Below are 21,191 nucleotides of genomic sequence, written 5' to 3'. Positions count from 1 at the left end.
GAATTTGGAGGTTATGCTGCCATACTACAACATCACACCCGACATTAATTTTCAATCTACAGAAGATAGTAATGATTTCTGTAATATAGAAAAATCATCTCAGTTCCTTTTATTTGGATTTATCACTAAAATCTTTCAGAAACAAATGCAGGACTAGAAACAATTTGTTTCAAAAGAGAAAAAATATGTCCACTACATTTGGCTAAATCTGCTTTGAGTACAAAAGGAAATACTTCACTTGTTTAAATAGATTATCTTTCATCCCTGTCCTCCTCCCTCTTACCCTCCTCTGCCGCCAACTTTTGGTGGTGGAAGTAGAAACTGTATATTAGTACATACTATTCTTTTCAGATATCTTAAGGATTTCCCTTTGATAAAAGTGCATCCTGAGCCTTTATATGAGGGAATGCAAATCATTCTTAAAATGAGAAAGAGGGGAAACATCTGTTACACTTATAAATTTTTAGAAGTTTCACATTTGTACCAAGCAATTATGGCCAACAGTTCTTTACTATCCTAAATGTAACTGAGGAAAATTGAAAGGTAAGAGATGGGATGAGAATCTGAATAGTATTTAAAATATCTAACTCTTTAGGGCATAATTATGCTTTCAAAAGTGTGAGTTAAAAGTATAACAAATAACAAAGTTTAGTTCTTAAATTCTCAAAAAAGAGGGTTGCAGCAAATATTTTACAAAAGCTTTTCTATCAAAATTAAAAAAGTAAATAGTAAATGAGTATATAAAGAGAAGAAGAAAAAGTCCATGAAAATTGCTTAAGATTATTCAAATGAATTTAACTCCCACTCTCAATAAATTAGAGAATAAGTCATCACAGTAAGAAAAAGAAAAAAAAATCAATAAAAACCCTGCTTTTGGCACACTTTAAGTTTTCAAATAGTACCATCCTGAGGTTTTTTTGGTGTGCCAATATCTTTATCTTTCAGGCTATTCAAAATATTAACTTCATGTTTATCTGAAATTTTTTTTTCAGAATTACCAGTGATCTCTTAATTGGCAAACTGAAAGATCTTTTCTCAATCATCTTAATTTTTGACATTGTTGATCATCTCTATTTCTGGATACTCTCCCCTGAAGTTTTTGAGATACCTTTAAAGATTAACCTTTAATTTAAAAAATCTTATTATGTAATTCTGCTATATCTCATAATTTATGTTTCTTCCTTAAGGATATGATTTCTCTCTCCTCACATTCAACCTAGATCCATGCATACCATGGAAACAATGTAAAAACTAACAGACTGCCTTCTGTGGGGGTTGCAGGGAGGGAAACAAGATTAGGGAAAAAATTGTAAAATTCAAAATAAATAAAATCTTTATAAAAAAAGAGATATTTCTTCTGATGGAAGGGAAGCAGCTTAGAAATGCTGAAGCATGCCAAATAGTCTTTTTGTTTTCTTTTTGCAAGGCAATGGGGGTTAAGTGATTTGCCCAAGAACACATAGCTAATTAAGTATTAAGTATCTGGGCTCACATTTGAACTCAGGTCCTGTGTCCTCTCTATTGCTCCACCTATTTGCCCCTTTTTATGTTTTTCTTATCTCCTATGTTTGAACTTTAAAATTACCATGCAGTTGTAATCTGTTCTTCAGGAATGATTGAAACTTCTCTATTTCATTAAAAATCTATTTTTCCCTTCTGAAGGAGCACACTTCAACCTCTTTTATGGTGCTGGTTTCTAAGATATGTGGGATTTTAACTGTGGTTCTTTTCTTCTGGTGGTATGGAGTATTTTTTTTTTCTTTGGGAAGTTCTGAACTGTGGCTGTAATAATCCTGGGAGTATTCATCTTGGGGGTTTCTCTAAGGAGATGACTTGATTTTTTAAATTTACATTTTGACTTCTAGTTCTAAGAGATGTTGGCAGTTTTCTTTTAAGATTTCTTTAAATATGATTTCTGAACTTTTTGTGGGGAGGGGTTGGTCATAGTGGTCAGGTAGTTTAATGATTGTTAAATTTCTTTCTCTTCAATTGTTTTTCTAGTCAGTTGTTTTTGCTATGGGATCCCTTATACTTCTCTCTATTTTTTTTCCATCTTTTGATTTTGTTTTAGTATTTCTTGTTTTCAATCTCCAGGTAGAGTCAAAATGGAGGTGTGAAGCTAGAATACTCCTGACACAACACCAAATAAAGCCTTTAACAGACCTTAAAGTCTCTAAAAAAGATTCCACTAAACAAAAAAAAAAGGCTGAAACAAATTCTCAACTCACGATATTGTGAAGGATCTTCAATAAAAATTTGTCCCTTTGGGAGTATAACGGGGAAGTATAGTCCAGTGTAGACTGGAAAAGGGTAAAGCCAGGGGGTGGCTCTTAGCCACAGAACTGCTCAGATCTGGGTTCAGCAAGCCAGCTAGATAGCAGGCCAGCAAGGAGGGTGGTCCCAACCCAGACAAAGTCCGATATCTGGGAACACTGGGGCAACAGACAGGACTGGACTGGAAACAAACCACTGCATAGGCACCCTTGGGCTGTATAGGCAATACCTTGGAAAGCGAAAAGCCGGGGATTAGACATCAGTCCCAGCACAAAAAGCTTGAGACTATACTCCCTGTACCCCTAAAACAGAGTTCAAGTATATAAATTAGCATAAATTAGCTAACCATAGAAAGCTACTATTCAGATAGGGATGATAAAAACACCATCTCAGAAGACTTGACAAATTACCCACATGAAGCCTTCATAAAGGAGTTTATGAATTGTGAAAAACTGAATGAAGAAACCAGCTCCTTTAAAGGTAAAAATGACCAACCGAAAAAACAATGTAATTCATCAAAAAACTAAAATTAACCAATTGGAAAAAATAAAATTTTTAAAACTAAAATTTTCTAACTGGAAAAGAAAACAAAAACTAACTGAAGAAAATAAAACCCTAAAAATTAGAATGGGACAAATGGAAACTCTATGAGACAACAAGAATTCATCAAACAAACCAAAAGGCTGAAAAAATAAAAGATAATATATCTTCTGGAAAACAGATTGAGAGATTATAAATTTTTAGTTTACCTGAAAGTCTAGAAAATATCTTTTAGGAAATTATCATGCCAAACTGCCCTAACATATTAGAACAAGAAGATAAAATAGTTCTTGAAAGAATCCATCAATCTAGGGGCGGCTAGGTGGTGTAGTGGATAAAGCACTGGCCTTGGAGCCCAGGAGTATCTGGGTTCAAATCTGGTCTCAGATACTTAATAATTACCTAGCTGTGTGGCCTTGGGCAAGCCACTTAACCCCATTGCCTTGCAAAAACCTTAAAAAAAAATCCATGAATCTCTTCAGAAAGAGATCCCAGAATAAAAACTATAAGGAATATTGTAGTCTAATTTCGGAATTCTTAGCTAAAAGAGAAAATACTATAAGCAGTCAAAAAAGAAGTGGTTAAATACCAAGAAAATGCAATCAGAATTACACAGAACTTATTAGTTTCAACATTAAAGGTTTGGAGGGCCTGGAATATACTTGGGTTACATCCAAGAATTAACTACCCTGCAAATTCAGCATATTCTTTTTTCAGGGGAAAAGAGAGAATTTCAATGAAATAAAGGACTTACAAAATATTTTGATAAAAATTTGACCAGAACTGACTTGAAAATTCAATCTTCAAATTCAAGATTCAAGAGATGCATAAAAAGGCACATGGAAAGGGGAAGAAACTCTAGTCAAGAACATTAAACTGTACACATTCCTGAGGATGATAACACTTAGAACTGTTGAGAATTGTATTTCTTTTAGGATAGTTAAAAGGATCATACAGAGGATTCAAGATGGCAGCCTGAAGGCTAGGCCTTGCCTGAGTTCTTCTCCAAATCACTCCAAATCCCTTTATATAATGACTCCCTTATGATTTGCCTTTTTTGCTTACCTTTTTCTGCTTGTATTTGAGGATCAAATTTTCTGTTCAGCTCTGGTCACTATCATTAGGAAAGTTTGAAAGTTCCATTTTTCATTGAATGTCCATCTTTTCCCCTGAAAGAGGAAATTGCTAGATAGTTGATTTTTGGTTGTAATCCCAGCTCTTTTCTGGAATATCATATTCCAAGTCCTACAATCCCTTAATGTAAAAGTTGCTAAATTTTGGGCTATCCTGACTATGGATCCCCAGAAATTGAATTTCTTCTTTCTGACTGCTTGTAATACTTTATCCCTGACTTAAGAATTGTGAAATTTGGCTATAATATTCCTGACAGTTTTCATTTTAGGGTCTCTTTCAGGATATGATTGGTGTATTCTTTCATTTTCTATTTTATCCTCTGCTTCTTAGAATATCAGGGCAGTTTTCCCTGATAATTTCTTGAAAAATAATGCCTTGGGGCGGCTAGGTGGTGTAGTGGATAAAGCACCAGCCTTGGAGTCAGGAGTACCTGGGCTCAAATCTGGTCTCAGACACTTAATAATTACCTAGCTGTGTGGCCTTGGGCAAGCCACTTAACCCCATTTGCCTTGCCAAAAAAAAAAAAGACCCCTAAAAAAAATAATGCCTTGACTTTTTTTTTTCTGGTTATAGCTTTCAGTTAGTCTGCTAATTTTTAAATTATCTCTTCTGGATCTGTTTTCCAGGTCATTTGTTTTTCCATTGGGATAGTTTATATTTTCTTCTAGTTTTTCATTCTTTTGATATTATTTTATTGTTTCTTGATTTCTCATAAAATCATTAACTTCTTTTTGGTCTATTCTGTTTATTAAGGAATTATTTTCTTCAGTGAGCTTTTTTGATCTCCTTTTCCATTTGACCAAATCTGCTTTTTAAGGTATTCTTCTCATTTATTTTTTTTTTTTTTGGACCTCTTTTTCATTTGATCCAGTCTGGTTTTATCAGTGTTATTTTCCTCCCAAATTTTTTTGCATCTCCTTCACCAAGATGCTGGCTAAATTTTCATGGTTTTCCTGCATTGCTCTCATTTCTCTTCCAAATTTTTCCTCCAAGTCCCTTATTTGATTTTCAAAATCCTTTTTTGAGCTCTTCCATAGCCTGAGACCAATTTATTTAAGACAAATTTATATTTTACTTGGAAGCTTTGACTCTGTTATCTTCTTCTGAGTATGTATTTTGATCTTCTTCATGACCATATTAACTGTGGTCAGATTTTTTTTCTCCTGTTGTTTGCTTATTTCCCTGGCCTATGACTTGATTTTAACTCTTTGTTAAGGTGGATCTCTGCCTCCAGGGTGAAAAATACACTGTCCCAAACTTTTGAGAGTTTCTGCAGCTATTTTCAGAGATACTTCTGGGGACCTGAAAGTTTTCAATTCCTCCCAGGTCTTATAAGAGATTAAGACTGCTCTCCTGACCTGTGCTTTGGTCTGTAGATGACCACAACCACTCCCCTCTGCCCTGAAACTGTGAGGAGGGTCCCTGCTCTACAGTAGTAAATTCTGTTGTGCCTATGGTCCTCTTCCTGAGACTGGGACCCCCAAACCATGACCTGGATCTACGGATGAGCAAAGCAATAGAGTCCTGCCTCAGTGTTGGCAAAGAGACCCCTGTAAACTCTTTCTGACTCTGCTTCCCAGTGGTGGACTGAGTTACAGAAGCAGCTGTGATCATGATGATTCAGCTCCCCGTGCCTGCTCCTGGTCTACTGGGATGGGGTCTACACTGCTGAGGTCTGTGCTAGGCTGGGCTCCAGTCTCACCCTGGTGTGGAAGAGTTTTCCTGTCGCCCTTCTAAATTGTACTTGACAATTCCTGAGCTGAGAGGTCTGTGAGCTACCACCGCTGCCACTGATCCCATCACCTGACTTCCTGTTCCTAGACTCTGGCACAGTCTGGGCTCCTCTGTCCTTCTCTCACCCAGGTGCAGCGGATCTTCCAAGTTGTCTTGGGTTGGGACATTGCTTCACTCAGTCTTTTTGTGGGTTCTGCCACTCTAGAATTTGTTTTTGCATGTAACTGGGGAAAATTAAAATACAAAAACACCCCCATACTTAAGAGAGAGGGTATGGGTATAGAGTCAATACCTTAAGTAATGGGGGTTGAATATAGTTGGAAGGATTGTACATAGAAGGTAAGGGTATAAATGAATCATGAAGTGATCTTAATTATGTGGGTCATATTTTCTATTGGGGGGAGAGTACTTAAGAGAGTCTGTACATAATTGAATCAAGAAGTGGTCTTACTTTACTACTTTGGTTAATGAGGATGGTAGTAAACAGGAACAGAGGGAGAGAGTATACTTAGAAGGCTAGACATAAATAAAGCATGAAGTGATCTTGAATTATTCCTTATTTTAGTTAAGAAGGTCTGGAGTGCTATACTTGTAGTACTAAAGGGACAGAGGGAGAGTGTGTACATGATATGTTGGTTAACAAAGGTTGTTGTGTGATAGTTGGGAGAATTATAGGGACAGAGGCAGAGACTGTACTTAAGAGGGACTGGTCATAAATAGATCATGAAGCCATTTTGCTTTACTTAATACTTTAGCTACAATTAGAGAGAGTGTGTCTAGAATGGGTATAAATGATTCACAAAGTGATTTTGCTTTGCATCATACTTTAGCTCATGAGGATTGTATATCCAGAGAGTACTTGAGAAGAGAGTGTGGTATAAACTGCTTATAATCTGATATTATTATTCATGACTCTTGAGAAGTATATTTCTAATGGAACAGAAAAGGAAATGAGGCAATTTTGCTTATAAAATCAATCAATCAATCAATCAATCAATCAATCATACCTTGAGAAAAGTACTTCGATCAGGACAGATAAAAGGAGTATATTTTGACAGAGGGCTTGTAGGTACAAGACAGATTTAAAACAATAGAGACATGAAAAGGATTATACTGGAAGAGAGCTAGCTGTGAGAGGCTGAATAACATCATATAAAGAGGCAAAAAGCCCTATTATAGCAGAGGGAAAGAAGGAAGGCTGTGAATACTGAGAAAATTCTATGCTCAATAGATTAAGCCCAAAGGGGGAATAATATCCATTCTGGTTGGGTTTAAAAATCTATCCTACCCTACAGGAAAGTGGGAGGAGGGGTAGGGAAGGGAAAGAAAGGGAAATTGAAAAGTAAAATTAAAAATAAGAGTTAAAGGAGAAAAGAAGAAAAATATTGGTGAGAAAAGATAAATGGGAAAAGATAGCACAGAGAGGAATACAGAGTAAGTAATTTAAAATGTAAACATGAATGGGATGAACTCTCCCACAAAATGGAAGCACACAAAAAGAATGGATTAAAAAGTCAGAATCCTACAATATGTTGTTTATAAGAAACATTTAAAGCAGAGAGATACATACATGGTAAAAGTACAAGGTTAGAGCAAAATATATTATGCGTAAGAGGAAGCAAAAAAACCCCAAAAATCCCAGGGGGAGTGATCCTGATCTCAGACAAAGCTAAAGCAAAAATAGACTGCATTAAAAGGAATAAGTAAGGAAACTTCATCTTCTTAAAAGCACCACAGGAAATGAAGTAATATCATGCACCAAGTGGTATAGCATTCAAATTTCAGAGGAGATATTAAATAAATTACAGGGAGACACAGTCAACAAAACTATAATAATGAGGGATTTCAACAACCCTCTCTCAGAATTAGATAAATGTACAAAATAAACAAGAAGGAAGTTAAGAAGATGAACATAATTTTAAAAAGTTTAGAAAAGATAGAACTCTAGAGAAAACTGAATGGGGATTAGAAAAGAATATGCCTTTTTCTCTGGAAGTGCAAGATGCCTACACCAAAACTGACCTACTGACTAGGGCATGTAAAATGTTGAAATCAAAACAAGAAAGGTTGAAATATCAAATGCATGTTGTTTCCAGATCATGAGGCAATAAAAATTTTGTAATAAAGGATCATGAAAAATAAAACTAAAAATTAATTGGAAACTAAATGACTTAATATTAAAGAATGAGTAGATCAAAAAACAAATTATAAAAATAATCAAGAATTTAATTCAAGAAAATGACAACAATGAGACATAATACCAAAATTTATAGGATTAAGTCAAAAGTAATTTTGGGGGGAAAATGCTAAATGCTTACATGAATAAAGCAGAGACAGAGGAGATCAATGAATTGGGCGTGCTACTAAAAAAAAGTTAGAAAAAGAAAAAAAATTAGAAATCCCCAATTAAAACCAAATTATAAATTCTGAAAATCAAAGAAGCCCTTAATGAAATTGAAAGTAAGAAAACTATTGATTTAATAACTAGAACTAAGAGTTGGTTTTGTGAAAAAAACAAACAATAAAAATAGATAAACCTTTAGTTAAATCTGATTTTAAAAAAAGAGAAGAAAACTAAATGATCAGAATCAAAAATAAAAAGGGTGAACTCACCTCCCAGGAAGAGGAAATTAAAATGAGATTTCAGAGATATTTTGTGCAATAAATTGACAATCTATACATTTCATTTTTTAATTTAAGGCAATGGGATTAAGTGATTTGCTCAAGGTCATAGGTAATTATTAAGTGTCTTGAGTCTGAATTTGAACTCAGGTACTCCTGACTCCAGGGCCGGTGCTCTATCCACTGTGCCACCTAGCTGCCCCCCTAAATTGACAATCTAAATGAAATATTCAAAAATTTAAATATTTAAAAAAATATAAGCTACCTGGATTAATAGAAGAGGAAATAAAATACTTAATCCCATTTCAGAAGAAAAATTGAAGAAACCATTAACAAACTCTCTAAGAAAAAATCCTTAGGCCCAGATGGATTTACAGATAAATTCTACCAATCATTTAAGGTACAATTAATTTCAATTCTATAAAAACTATTTAAAAAAAATAGTTCTGCCAAATTCCTTTTATGACATCAAAATGGTGTGATACCTAAAACAGGTAGAGTCAAAACAAAGAAAATTGTAGACTACTCTCCTTAATGAACATTAATGTAAAAATCTTAAATAAAATTTTAGCAAAGATATTACAATAAATTATTACTAGGATAACACAACATGATAAAGTGCCAGGCAGGCAGGGATGGTTCAATACTAGGAAAATGATCAACATAATTGAGCATATTGGTAACAAAACTAACAGAAATTATACGATTATAACAGATGCTGAAACAGTCTGACAAAATACAACAGCCATTCTTAATAAAATGTAGGAGAGTATAGAAATTAGTGGAGGTTTTCTTTAAAATAAAGCAGTACCTATCTAAAACTATCAACCAGCATTTCATATAATGGGGATAAATTAGGAAACTTTCCAAGAATTTCAGGGATGAAACAAGGATGTCCATTATTAAAACTACTTTTCAATATAGTTTCAGAAATATTACCTTTAGAATAAGAAAAAGAAACTGAAGGAATAGGAATTGGAAAAGATGCAAAACTTTCATTCTCTGCAGATGACATGATAGTATCCTTAGAGAACCCTAGAAAATCAACTAAAAATTCCTTGAAACAATGAACAAATTCAGCAAAGTACCAGAATATAAAATAAACCCACACAAAATCATCAGCATTTCAATATATGAAGAATAAAGCCCAAAGGCAAGAGATAGAAAAAAGAAATTCCATTTAAAGTAACTGGAAACAGGGGCGCAGTGGATAGAGCACCGGCCCTGGAGTCAGGAGTACCTGAGTTCAAATCTGGCCTGACACTTAATAATTACCTAGCTGTGTGGCCTTGGGAAAGCTACTAAAGGCAAGGCTCCACTGCCTTGCAAAAAAAAAAATAAAGTAACTGGAAACAACATAAAATACTTAGGAATCTATCTCACAAGACAAACCCAGAAACACAATTACAAAATATTCTTCACACAAATCAAATCAAAACAATTGAAATAACATCAAATGCTCATGGTTAGGCTGAGCTAATACAATAACATTACAATTCTACCCAATTTAAATTACTTATTCAGTTCCATACCAAACTATGAAAAAAAAAAACTATTTTACAGACCTAGAAAAAATAGCAACAAAACTTATCTGGAGGGACAAGAATGTCAAGGGAATTGATGAAAAAAACAACTGCTAAGGAAGGTAGACTAGCTCTACCAGATCTAAAACTCTAGTATTAAGCATCAGTCATCAAAACTGCCTGGCACTGGTTAAGAAATAGAGTAATGGATCGGTGGATTAGGATAGGTACAAAAGAAACATTCATAAATGATGAGTAATTTATGTTTGATAAACGCAAAGACACTAGTTTCTGAGATAAGAACTTACAATTCGACAAAAGTTGTTGGGAAAACTAGAAAATATATAGCAAAAACTAGGCAAGACCCACATCTCACATCCTATCGCAAAATAAGATCAAAATAAGTATAGGATTTAGACATAAAGGGTGATACCATAGACCAATTAACATATCAAGAAATACTCTAACTTTCAGATCTGTTGCAAGGGGAGAAATTTATGACCAAGCAAGAAATAGAGTACATTTATAAATTGCCAAATGGACAATTTTGACTATATTAAATTAAAAAGGTTTTTGCACTAATAAAACCAATGCAGTCAAGTTGAGAAGGAAAATAGAAAGTTGGGAAACAATTTTCATAGCTAGAGTATCTGATAAAGGATTCATTTTGTAAAATATACAGAGAACTGAAGCCATTCCTCAATTGATAAATGGTCAGAGGATATGAATAGGCAGTTTTCAAAGAAAGAAAGTAATGCTGTATATGGGCTTATGAAAAAAAAATCCTTCAAAATTATTATTTAGGGAAATGCAAATTAAAACTGTGCTGTGGCCTCACATCTATTAGACTGGCTATGATGACAAAAAAGGAAAAGGATAAATGTTGGAGAGAATGTAGGAAAAGAGGGGGTAAATGCATTTTGGTAGAACTGTGAACTGATCCAGTCATTCTGCAGAGCAATCTGGAAGTGTACCCAAAAAGCAATAAACTTATCATATCCTTTACTTAGAAATATCAATAGCTTATATCCAAAAAAATATCAAATAACAAAAATCTCACATATTCAAAAATATTTATGGCAACTCTTTTTGTAGTCATAAAAGTGGAAAATAAATGGATGGCTGCCCATCAATTAGGGAATGGTCAAAGAAGTTTTAGTATATGAATGCTATGGAGTACTATTGTTCTATAAGATATCATGGATGGTCAGTCTTTCGAGAAGTATGGAAGGAATTACATGAACTGATGCTGAGTGAAGGGAGCAGAACCAAGAGACCATTAATATATTAACAACAAAACTGAGATGATCAGATATAATGGATGCAACTCCTCTCAGCAGTTCAGAAAACCCTGGGAGAACTGTTATAGATAATGTCAATCACGTTCAGAACTAAAAAACCCCACAAAATCTGAGTGCACACTTTGTTCACTTTTTAAAAACTTCTTTTATGTTTTTTCTTCCTTTCTCTTGATTTTTTTTCTCCTTAGTTCTAATTTCTCTTTCACCAAATAACTAATATATAAATATATTAAACATAAATATACACATGAAATTTTTACCAGACTGTTTGCCTTTATGGGAAGAGGGGAGGGAAGGTAAGTTGCTAGAAAAATGTGCAATTCAAATTTGCAAATGGATGAATGTTGAAAAATCACCACTGCATGTATTGGAAAAATAAAATTTCAATTAGAAAAAAACTTACTTCAAAGTTTTCTCAGTCATTTGTTTCTATTTGTAGAGAGTTAATTACCTAGGGAAGGTTTTATACCTCTTGTGCCAAAATATTAATTCCTATTCCAATTTTTCTTTAGTTGGTTTCTTTTAAATTTTTTAATCTCTTCTAGGAATTCTAGTTGAGCATATATCTAAACTGGTTTCTCTCTCTTTTTTTGGGGGGGGTTTCTTTGAGAATTTACCTATAAATGTTTTGACATCAATTTTCTTCTCCTGGGTTTTGTCTTGAAAGTCTCCATCATCATAGTAGTTATGATGGGATTCTTCCCCATAAGGCGCCCCCCCCCCCCCTTATTCTTCCAGCATACTTCCTTTCTCCAGACTTAAATTAGGACCAGGTTCTATCTCTTATGGAGGTAAGGTCTAGACTGGTCCTGTTGTTGTTTTTTGTATTTAATAACAATACTGAGTATTGTTTTACCCCCCATAAGTCAGGAATAGCACAGGCTAGGAGAAAGGTTTCAGGGCTCTGATGTGATCCAAGACAAAAAAGATTGATGTCCTCCTTTTCTAAGTTTTACAAGTTCCTGACCTGGGTTTGGATCTGAGTGATACTACACTGCTGCTGAACTCATCTTCTTTCAGGCATCTAGAAAACCCTACTGAGCTCTTTACAAGCTTCTTTTTGGTCTGGGATTTTTGCACTGGTTATTCATTTGTAGGTTTCAAACTTGTTAGAAGTAGACACTAAGACCATGTTCCTCAGCTATTAGGATCTGAGCCAGCTAGTGCTGTGTGTTGCTGAACTTGCTCTTCTCTCAGTACACTGTCTAGGGCTTACAATTGCTCTGCATCCTGGCATGCCACCTCTGGGTGCAGGCTCCTTCCGCAATCTATCTTGGATCTGTGATTCTGGACTGGGACACAGCTGCTGGCTGCTTTCTTTTCCCTAGTGTGCAGACTGATGCTGACCTATGTTGGAAAAAATGGCTCACTGTGAAATTTTTTTCTTAGATTTCCTAGACAAGATTCAGTTTGATGCACTCTCTAGATCTCTTTGAAGGAGTTTGTGTGTGTGTGTGTGTGTGTGTGTGTGTGAGAGAGACAGAGACAGAGACAGAGAGAGAGAGAGAGAGAGAGAGACACACACACACACAAAGGACACTCCACCATCTTTTTTTTAAAAAAGTTTATTTATTTATTTTGAATTTTACAATTTCCCCCTAATCTCACTTCCCTCCCCCTCCCTCCCAGAAGGCAGCTTGTTAGTCTTTACATTGGTATACATTGATCTAAGTTGAATCTGATGAAAGAGAAATCAGAAATCATAACCTTAAGGGAAAAAAGTAAAGTATAAGAGACAGAAAAATTACATAAATAAGATAATTTTTTTCTTTGAAATTAATTTAAATTCCACAATTCTTTCTCTGGATACAGATAGTATTCTCTATCGCAGATAACCCCAAATTGTGCCTGACTGTTGCACTGATGGAATGAGCAAGTTCATTAAGATTGATCATCACAACACTCCATCATCTTGCATGAGCATTCTAAATATTTACTATGTATCAGGCATAGGGTTCAGAACTGGGAATAAAAATACAGGCTGAAATAAAGACAGTAGGGTACGGGTGAGGGATGAAAGGTGGTGAATACAGGAAGACTAGGAAATGAGAACGTAGTCTGAAGAGAAAAGAAAATGTGGCTGACTCGGACCTCCTTCTGGAAATCTAAGTTTAAGAAGAATGTGTCACCCAGAGGGAGAAGTGACAGAATGTGACTAAAGTTTAAGTCCAAAGTTACAGTGAGCTTCTAGAGTGCTGTAGAGAAAGATCATTAAAGTCAGAAGCCTAGCAACGAGATGATTTTCCCAAAGCATCTCAAACTCAATAAATTCCAGCAAATTTATACTTCCCCCCACCTATTCCACATATTCTCACTGCTGTGGGATGTTCTAACATTTGCAACCTGTCTCTCTCTGAACTCTTCACTTGTACTCACCTTAAGAAGTTCATTGCTATAGTGTGGGCCCATTTGAGATTATTTAACATAAATTGCAATGGACCTAATATGCACAGTTTTGCAATTTTTCTGACTTCTTTTAGCAGGAGTACAGGCAGCAGGTAGTTGAAGTATTATGAAACTGGGAGATGTTAGGGCAGGATAAGGGGCAAGGAACTCTAGAGGAGAGGACTATATAAAGTTGAACTGGTTCATCAAGACAACATGAGGAAGGGAGGAGAGTGTAACAAGGATAATGGCCTGGTAAAGAACTGAGAAGTCAAGAAATTAGAGGTCACAGTGATTTAAGAGTTGCGAAGGAGAAAGGTAGTATATCAATAGACTATGATGAAATAAAAGAATTTCTGAGTTCATGAACATGAAAGTAATGCTTTCTATTCTACTGTTGCTAGTGACTCCTATCTTTGTTCTTCAACTCCAAATTCCAAGAAAACTTGATCAGTTATCATTCTGTTGAACATATCTGCCTTTTTTTTGGACAAAGATTTAGGAAGGAAACTACTGTGTGGTCAAATAATGTAATGTTATAACTTTCCTCAAATCTTTGGTAGGTATAAAGGGTAAAACCAAAAGCAAAACTGTTTTCAATCTGAGTCCCCTCTCCCCTTCTTTCTCTAACCATATTTCCTTTTTGGGGTTCCTGATCTTCATACAAACAGCATTGAAACTACATTTAATATTGAACAACTGCACTTGAAACTAATATTACTTTTCTTTTTGGTCTATCAATGACTCTTGATTTTTTAGTGATTTATGGTATTTGATAATTAGGACATATGTGAACTCCTGTTCTTTGAAAGACTCAATGTTATTTAATTTATAAATTCTAAGTATCATTTTTAGTAAGTCTATTTTTAACTTATTCTGAATTAATATAATCTTTAAAACTCATTAGTAAACCTAAAATTTCATTATGCATTTTCTTCAGTTGTACTTTCTAACTTGTTTTCCTTAAACATTTAGGATCTCCAAGGAGCCATATAGTCTATTCCTATTAAATACATTTGCTAAAAATCCAAATCTAGCACTATGAAAGGTAAAATGTTTCCAAATGTAAGAGCAGAAATTAGTACACTAAATGTGCTTAATTTTTTCTTCATGTTATACTACATTATTAAAATATACAAAGAAAACTCATGAAATAATATGATTAATGTTATAAAGGAACACTAAATCCACTCAGGGAATAGTAACTTTATATATTTAAAAAAAAATGGAAAAACTCAGACTTTCTTCTTTTTCTTCTTCTGCTTTTATTTTTTTAAAGTTTTTGCAAGGCAATGGGGTTAAGTGGCTTGCCCAAGGCCATACAGCTAGGTAATTATTAAGTGTCTGAGGCCAGATTTGAACTCAGGTACTCCTGACTCCAAGGCCAGTGCTCTATCCACTGCGCCACCTAGCTGCTCCCAAAACTCAGACTTTCAAAAGGCCCTAAGACAAAATCTAGCTATCAGACATGTGTACATATTTGTTACTCAAACACATATAGATTGGAGTGAATATGTTAAGTGGTAATGAGCAAAAAGACAAATCAGATGTAATAGCCATAGTGAAAGCAGAAATAGTGACATCTTTAATGGAAGAATGAAAAAATTCCTATATACTTTCACTATCCTTTCCTTTGGTCTTCTTCAAAGTGGTTTTCTCCTTGCCAAACCTCTTGTGTTCTTAATCCCATCCCCAGTCTATCTCTCTTATTGTCAATCTTTTCCTTTCTACTAGCTCCTTCCCTGCTGCCTAAAGTCCTCCTTTTTCAGTATCTATCATTGGGAAGTCCTATCACATATCTCTCATGAGTGTCCCTCAAAATTCTATTTCCACTTTCCTCTTACTCTGAAATCTTTTTGCTCTTATTAGTCCCCACAGATTCAATTTCCACCTCTATACATCTGACACATAAATCTATAAAATTAGTTTTAATTTCTCTCCTAAATTCTAGTCCTGCTTAAATGTACATGTTGAATTTCATCACTTTGATAATCTAAGATACTGCACACTCAACAAGTCTATAATTGAATATACTCCCCTTTTCTCCCTAAACTGATCCAACCTAATTATTTCCTTATTTCTGTCAAGGACGCTTTAGTATGAAATCTCAACGTCATTCATGATTTTTCCTATTCTCTTGTTCCCCACATCTAATCAGTTTGTCAAACTGTGTTGATTCTACCTTTGTATTTTCTATCCATTTCCTTTTTTTTTCATTAATACTTCTTTCATTACTTCTCTGGATTAATGTAATTGTCTCCTAACTGGTTTTCATGTTCTGGTTTCTTCCTTCTTCAATCCATCATTCAAACAACTGCCAAAAATAAACTTTATAAGGCACAGACTTAACTTCCTCTAACCCTCAAAGAAAAAAAAATTATAGTGACTTTTCACTTCCTCTATTAGGATAAAAAACTCTATAGTTTGTATTAATTAGATATTTCTTGAATCAAAACCCAGTGTATTTTCTACTCATTAACTGTTGCTCTATAGAAAGGACTAGAGATGAGAATACTGGGGCTCAAATAGGCACAGAAGGAATTGAGCACCTGGAAGAGAAACAAATCAGGGCTTATCCCTCTCAGTTTCCTTTCCCAGTGATAAACCCTCTATCCTAGATAGATTAAACCTTTATCCTAGGGCAAGAAAACGAGTTGCTGATTGGTTATGTGATGGCTTCAGGTGACAAATAGTAGATGGGAATAAATAAGGTCAAGAGGGAAATGATGATTATTATCATCAAGGATGCATATAAAACCAGAATAACTACATAACATTACATTCATCATACTGAAACTATAAATGAACACAATTGAATCTTTCAGATGTTAATTTAGGATCTTCCTGTTCCTTATGATCATTACTATTATTATCAATGATAGCTATATTTTTATAAAATTAGGAAAGTCAAACTATAAGCAGTTCTGTTTGAACAGCATGCTAGATATCAGAGGTCATGATAAATATTTTCAGATACTTTAAATCTCATACCTGTGCTATGAGGAACTTCTGCTGGTGTATTAGCTGGTGCATGAGCACCTGGAGGAATCTGTATTCCTGTATAGCTGCTTGTTGGCATGTTGCTTGCGTCATATGCTGAAGATGACCTTTGGGGTGGGTGAGCAGGGGGAGGAGAAGCACCAGATTCTTCATTTTCTTCATCTGTTAAGAAATACATATGTAAACAGGGTGAAAATTTAAAGATAGTAATAAAAAGGCAAACTGCACTATATAACTCAAATTGTTTGCTTACAGGCAATAAATAAATTCTGTTTAATGGTGGCAGCATGGTGCATTACTACACATTCTTCCATGTAGTACAGGGCTGTAAAAAAAAAAGACTATTGGAATCCTGTGGAAACCTGAAATGTAGCTAAAAAGAGGTAGGTATATAGTATAGCACAAAGTATATTTGGGGCAATAAAAGAAAGGTTTTGAGAAGAGTCCAGTGAGAGAGCCCTGGAATCCTATAGGGAGACTAAGGTAATGGCGGAGGTAGTAGATAAAGGCTTGGTAATAAAGGTAGAAGAAATAGTCTGAGATTCCCAAGTCAAGAGAAAGGAAAGGAAGACTGATAGAGAAACAAGTCAAACTTAAAAGGAAGGAAAGGGGGGAAAATGAGGTGAAGGAATGGCAAAAAGTAGGGCAGGACAGGTAAAGGAAGTCTTTTTTTTTTTTTTTTAAAGGTTTTTGCAAGGCAAACAGGGTTAAGTGGCTTGCCCAAGGCCACACAGCTAGGTAATTATTAAGTGTCTGGGATAAGATTTGAACCCAGGTACTCCTGACTCCAAGACTGGTGCTTTATCCACGATGCCACCAAGCCCACCAAGCTGCCCCTAAGGAATAGTCTTAAGCAAAAAACTTCTACAATTAAGTGTGAACTAAAAAGAAAGGAAGAGGGAGAAAGTAGAAAACAGGCTGCTTCATTTACAGATCGCAAGTGTTAGTTTGGGTATACTTCCTTCTTTTACCACCTTCTTTTTATTTATAAAGGTATGGGCAGTGGGAAGGAGACAGAATGGAAAGGGAGAAAAAAGTACAAGAGGCAGGTATGTAGGGAAATTGGCAATTAATAATCAAAACTGTGAACATGATGAATAGGATTTCACCCATAAAAAGAGGTTAGCAGAATGAATTTGAAAAGAAATTGCAACAATATATTGGTTTTTCCAATTGATATTTTATTTTTCCAATTACATGTTATGAAAGTTTTTCAGCATTCATTCTCATGTATATACATATTTTTAAATTACATAATGTCCTTCCACCCTCCTCCCCCATTGACGAACAGTCTGTTGAATATTGTATATACACATTTGTTTTTAGCATAATATTTAAAGTTTTGTCATTTTCTGTATGAGGAATCAGCATTAAGGAAAAAGAAAGAAAACCATGAGATAAGAAAGAAAAATGTAAGAGAAAAAATTTTAAAACTGTATGGAGTGTTCATTCAGAATCTGTAGATTTTTTTTTTCTTTCTCTAGATGTGGATAGCATTATCCACATTGAGAGGAGTTGCTTCTATCAAGGTTGATTAACTCAAAATGTTGTTGCTATTATGTACAATGTTATCCTGGTTCTACTCTTTTTTTGCTCAGCTCAGCATCAGTTCCTTTAATTTGTTCCATGTTTCTCTAGTCCCAAACATTCATGGTTTCTTATAGAACAATATTATTCCATAACATTCATATACCAGAAATTGTTCAGTCATTCCCTAACTGATGGGCATCCCTCAAATTCCAACTCTTTGACACTACAAAGGAACATATGGGACTTTTTTCCTTTTTTAATAATTTCTCCTGGATATAGGCCTAGTGTTGATATTGCTGGGTCAAATGATATGAACAGTTTTTATTGTTCTTTGGGAAGAGTTCCATACTGTTTTCCAGAATACTTGGAACAGTTCACAACTCCACCAACAATGCAGTAATGTCCCAATCCTCCCACAAACTCTCCAATATTGATAGTTTTCCCTTTTTGTCAGCCAATCTGACAGGTGTGAGGTGGAACCTCATAGTTGTTTTAATTTGCATTTTTCTAATCAGTAATGATTTGGAGCATTTTTTTCATGATTATGTATGTATAGCTTTAATTTCTTTGTTTGATGGCAGCTAGGTGGTGCAGTGGGGGATAGAGCACTAAGCCCTGGTGTCAGGGGGACCCGAATTCAAATCCAGCCTCAGACAGCTAATAATTATTTAGCTGTGTGACCTTGGGCAAGTCACTTAACCCCACTGCCTTAAATAAAATTTAAAAAAAAATTTCTTCATTTGAAAACTGTTCATATTCTTTGACCATTTATCAATTGAGGAACGACTTGTACCTTATAAATTTAATGCATTTCTCTATATATTTTAGAAATGAGACCTTTATCAGAACCCCTAGTTGTGAAAATTGTTTCCCAGCTTTCTATTTTCCTTCTAATTTTGGCAGCATTAATTTAATTAGTGCAAAAACATTCTAGTTTAATCAAAACCATCCATTTTGCAATTTATAATGTACTCTATTTCTTGCTTGGTCATAAATTTCTCCCCTTTCTATAGATCCATCATATAGAGTATTTCTTGATTTGTTAATTAGGCTATGGGATTGCACCTTATGTCTAAATCCTGTGCTCATTTTGACCTTATTTTGGTATGGGACGAGAGATGTAAATCTATGCCTATTTTATGCCATACTATTTTCCAGTTTTCCCAACAATTTTTGTCAAATAGTCAGTTCTTATCCCAGAAGTTAATGTCTGGGTTTGTCAAACAGTACTTGCTATCGTCATTTACTACTGTTTCTTTTGAGTCTATCTTAATTCACTGATTCATTACTGTTTCTTAACCAGTACCAGGCAGTCTTGATGATTGCTATTTTATAGTATAGTTTTAGATTTAGTAGAGCTAGGTCATCTTCCTTTACATTTTTTTATCAGTTCCCTTGACATTCTTGACCTTTTGTTGCTCCAGATGAATTGTTACTATTTTTTCAAGCTTGGTAAAATTGTTATTTGGTAGTTTGATTGGTATGGCTGAGTAAGTGATTTAATTTGGATAGAATTGTCATTTTTATTATATTAGCTTGATCTAAACATGAGCAATTGACATTTTTCTAGTTGTTTAGATCTGACTTTATTTGTGTGAGAAGTGATTTGTAATTGTGTTTCTATAGCTTCTGAGTTTGTCTTAGGAGGTAGATTCCCAAGTATTTAATGCTGTCTGCAGTTACTTTAAATGGAATTTCTCTATCTTTTGTTCTTGAGTTTTGTGGTTCACATATAGAAATTCTGATGATTTATGTGGGTTTATTTTATATTCTACTACTTTGCTGAATTTGTTAATTGTTTTAAGTAGCTTTTTAGATGATTTTTTTGGGTTCTCTAAGTATACCGTTATTGCCAATTCTGATTCCTTCCATTGCTTTTTTTTTCTCTTATTACTAAAGCTATTATTACACTATATACTATTTAATACAGTATTGAATAGTAATGGTGACAATAGGAATTTTTCTTTTTAACCCCTTATCTTACTGGAAATGCTCCTAGTTTATTCCCATTACTATATATTTGTTGATGGTTTGAGATAGATACTACTTATTATTTTAAGGAAAACTCAATTTATACCTATACTCTCTAATATTTTTAATAGGAATGTATTTTGTAAAAAGGCTTTTTCAGTATATATTGAGATAAATATGATTTCTGTTGGTTTTTTATTGTTCAATTATATTATTTTCCTAATATTAAACCATCCTTGGCTACCTAGTATAAATTCTACTTGATCATGATGCATTATCCTAGTAATAAGTGGCTGTAATCTCACTGCTAAAATTTTATTTAAGATTTTTACATCAATGTTCACTAGGGAGATTGGTCTAAAATTTGTTTTGTTTCTTCCTGGATTATATATCAGCACCACATTGGTAATCATAAAATGAATTTGGCAGAACTCCTATTTTTTAAAATAGTTTATGTAGAATAAGAATTAATTGTTTCTTAATTGTTTGCTAGAATTCAATCATAAATCCATCTGTTCCTGGAGATTTTTTTTCTTAGGGAGTTTATTAATGGTTTCTTCAATTTTTTTTTCTGAAATGGGGTTATTTAAGTATTTTACTTCCTCTTCTTTTAATCTGGGCAGTTTGTAGTTTTATAAATATTGATCCATTTCACTCAGGTTATCAAATTTGGTTTGGCAAAATAGTACTGAATTATCTAATTTCTTCCTTGTTGGTGGTTAGGTCATCCTTTTCATTCCCCCCCCCCTTAATTTTATTTATTTATTTTCTCCATCCAAATACACATTTATTTTAATTTATTTTAAATTTGTTTTTTGAAGTTTACAACTTTTCCTTCAACCTCACTTCCTTTCCATTCCCCCCACCCCCCAGAAGGTATATTTTTAAGTTACAAAATTTCCTTTCACTGTCTCTTCCCACCCCCACCCCCCCCAAAGGCAAACAGTCAGGTTACCATAGTATATGTTTATCTTTATCTTTTCATTTTTGATACTGGCAATTTGTTTATTTTCTTTCTTCTTTTTTAATCAGATTAACCAAAAGTTTTTTTTATTCATATAAGCATTTAGAGAAATAACATTTCCCTTAAAAACTGCTTTGGCTGCATCCCATAAGTTTTGGCATGATGTTCCACTGTTATCATTTTCTTGGATGAAATGACTATTTCTATGATTTG

The 21,191-nt window shown here is 34.3% G+C and overlaps 1 protein-coding gene across 4 annotated transcripts in view; it reads right to left on the bottom strand.

Annotated features, from left to right (window-relative positions):
• The window catches only part of VTA1 (vesicle trafficking 1), a 114,800-nt gene that overhangs the window by 24,004 nt on the left and 69,605 nt on the right, over positions 1-21,191 (bottom strand). For all 4 annotated transcript variants that reach the window (XM_074187708.1, XM_074187709.1, XM_074187711.1 and 1 more), the window contains one exon: positions 16,505-16,675. In XM_074187708.1, coding sequence (XP_074043809.1) covers positions 16,505-16,675 — 171 coding nt within the window. The remainder of the gene's footprint in view (positions 1-16,504; positions 16,676-21,191) is intronic.

Source organism: Macrotis lagotis, chromosome 5 (assembly GCF_037893015.1).
Source record: "Macrotis lagotis isolate mMagLag1 chromosome 5, bilby.v1.9.chrom.fasta, whole genome shotgun sequence".
NCBI classification, from domain to species: Eukaryota; Metazoa; Chordata; class Mammalia; order Peramelemorphia; family Peramelidae; genus Macrotis; species Macrotis lagotis.
The sequence above is the reverse complement of the archived record's forward strand: the minus strand, read 5'-3'. Positions and strand labels throughout refer to the sequence as shown.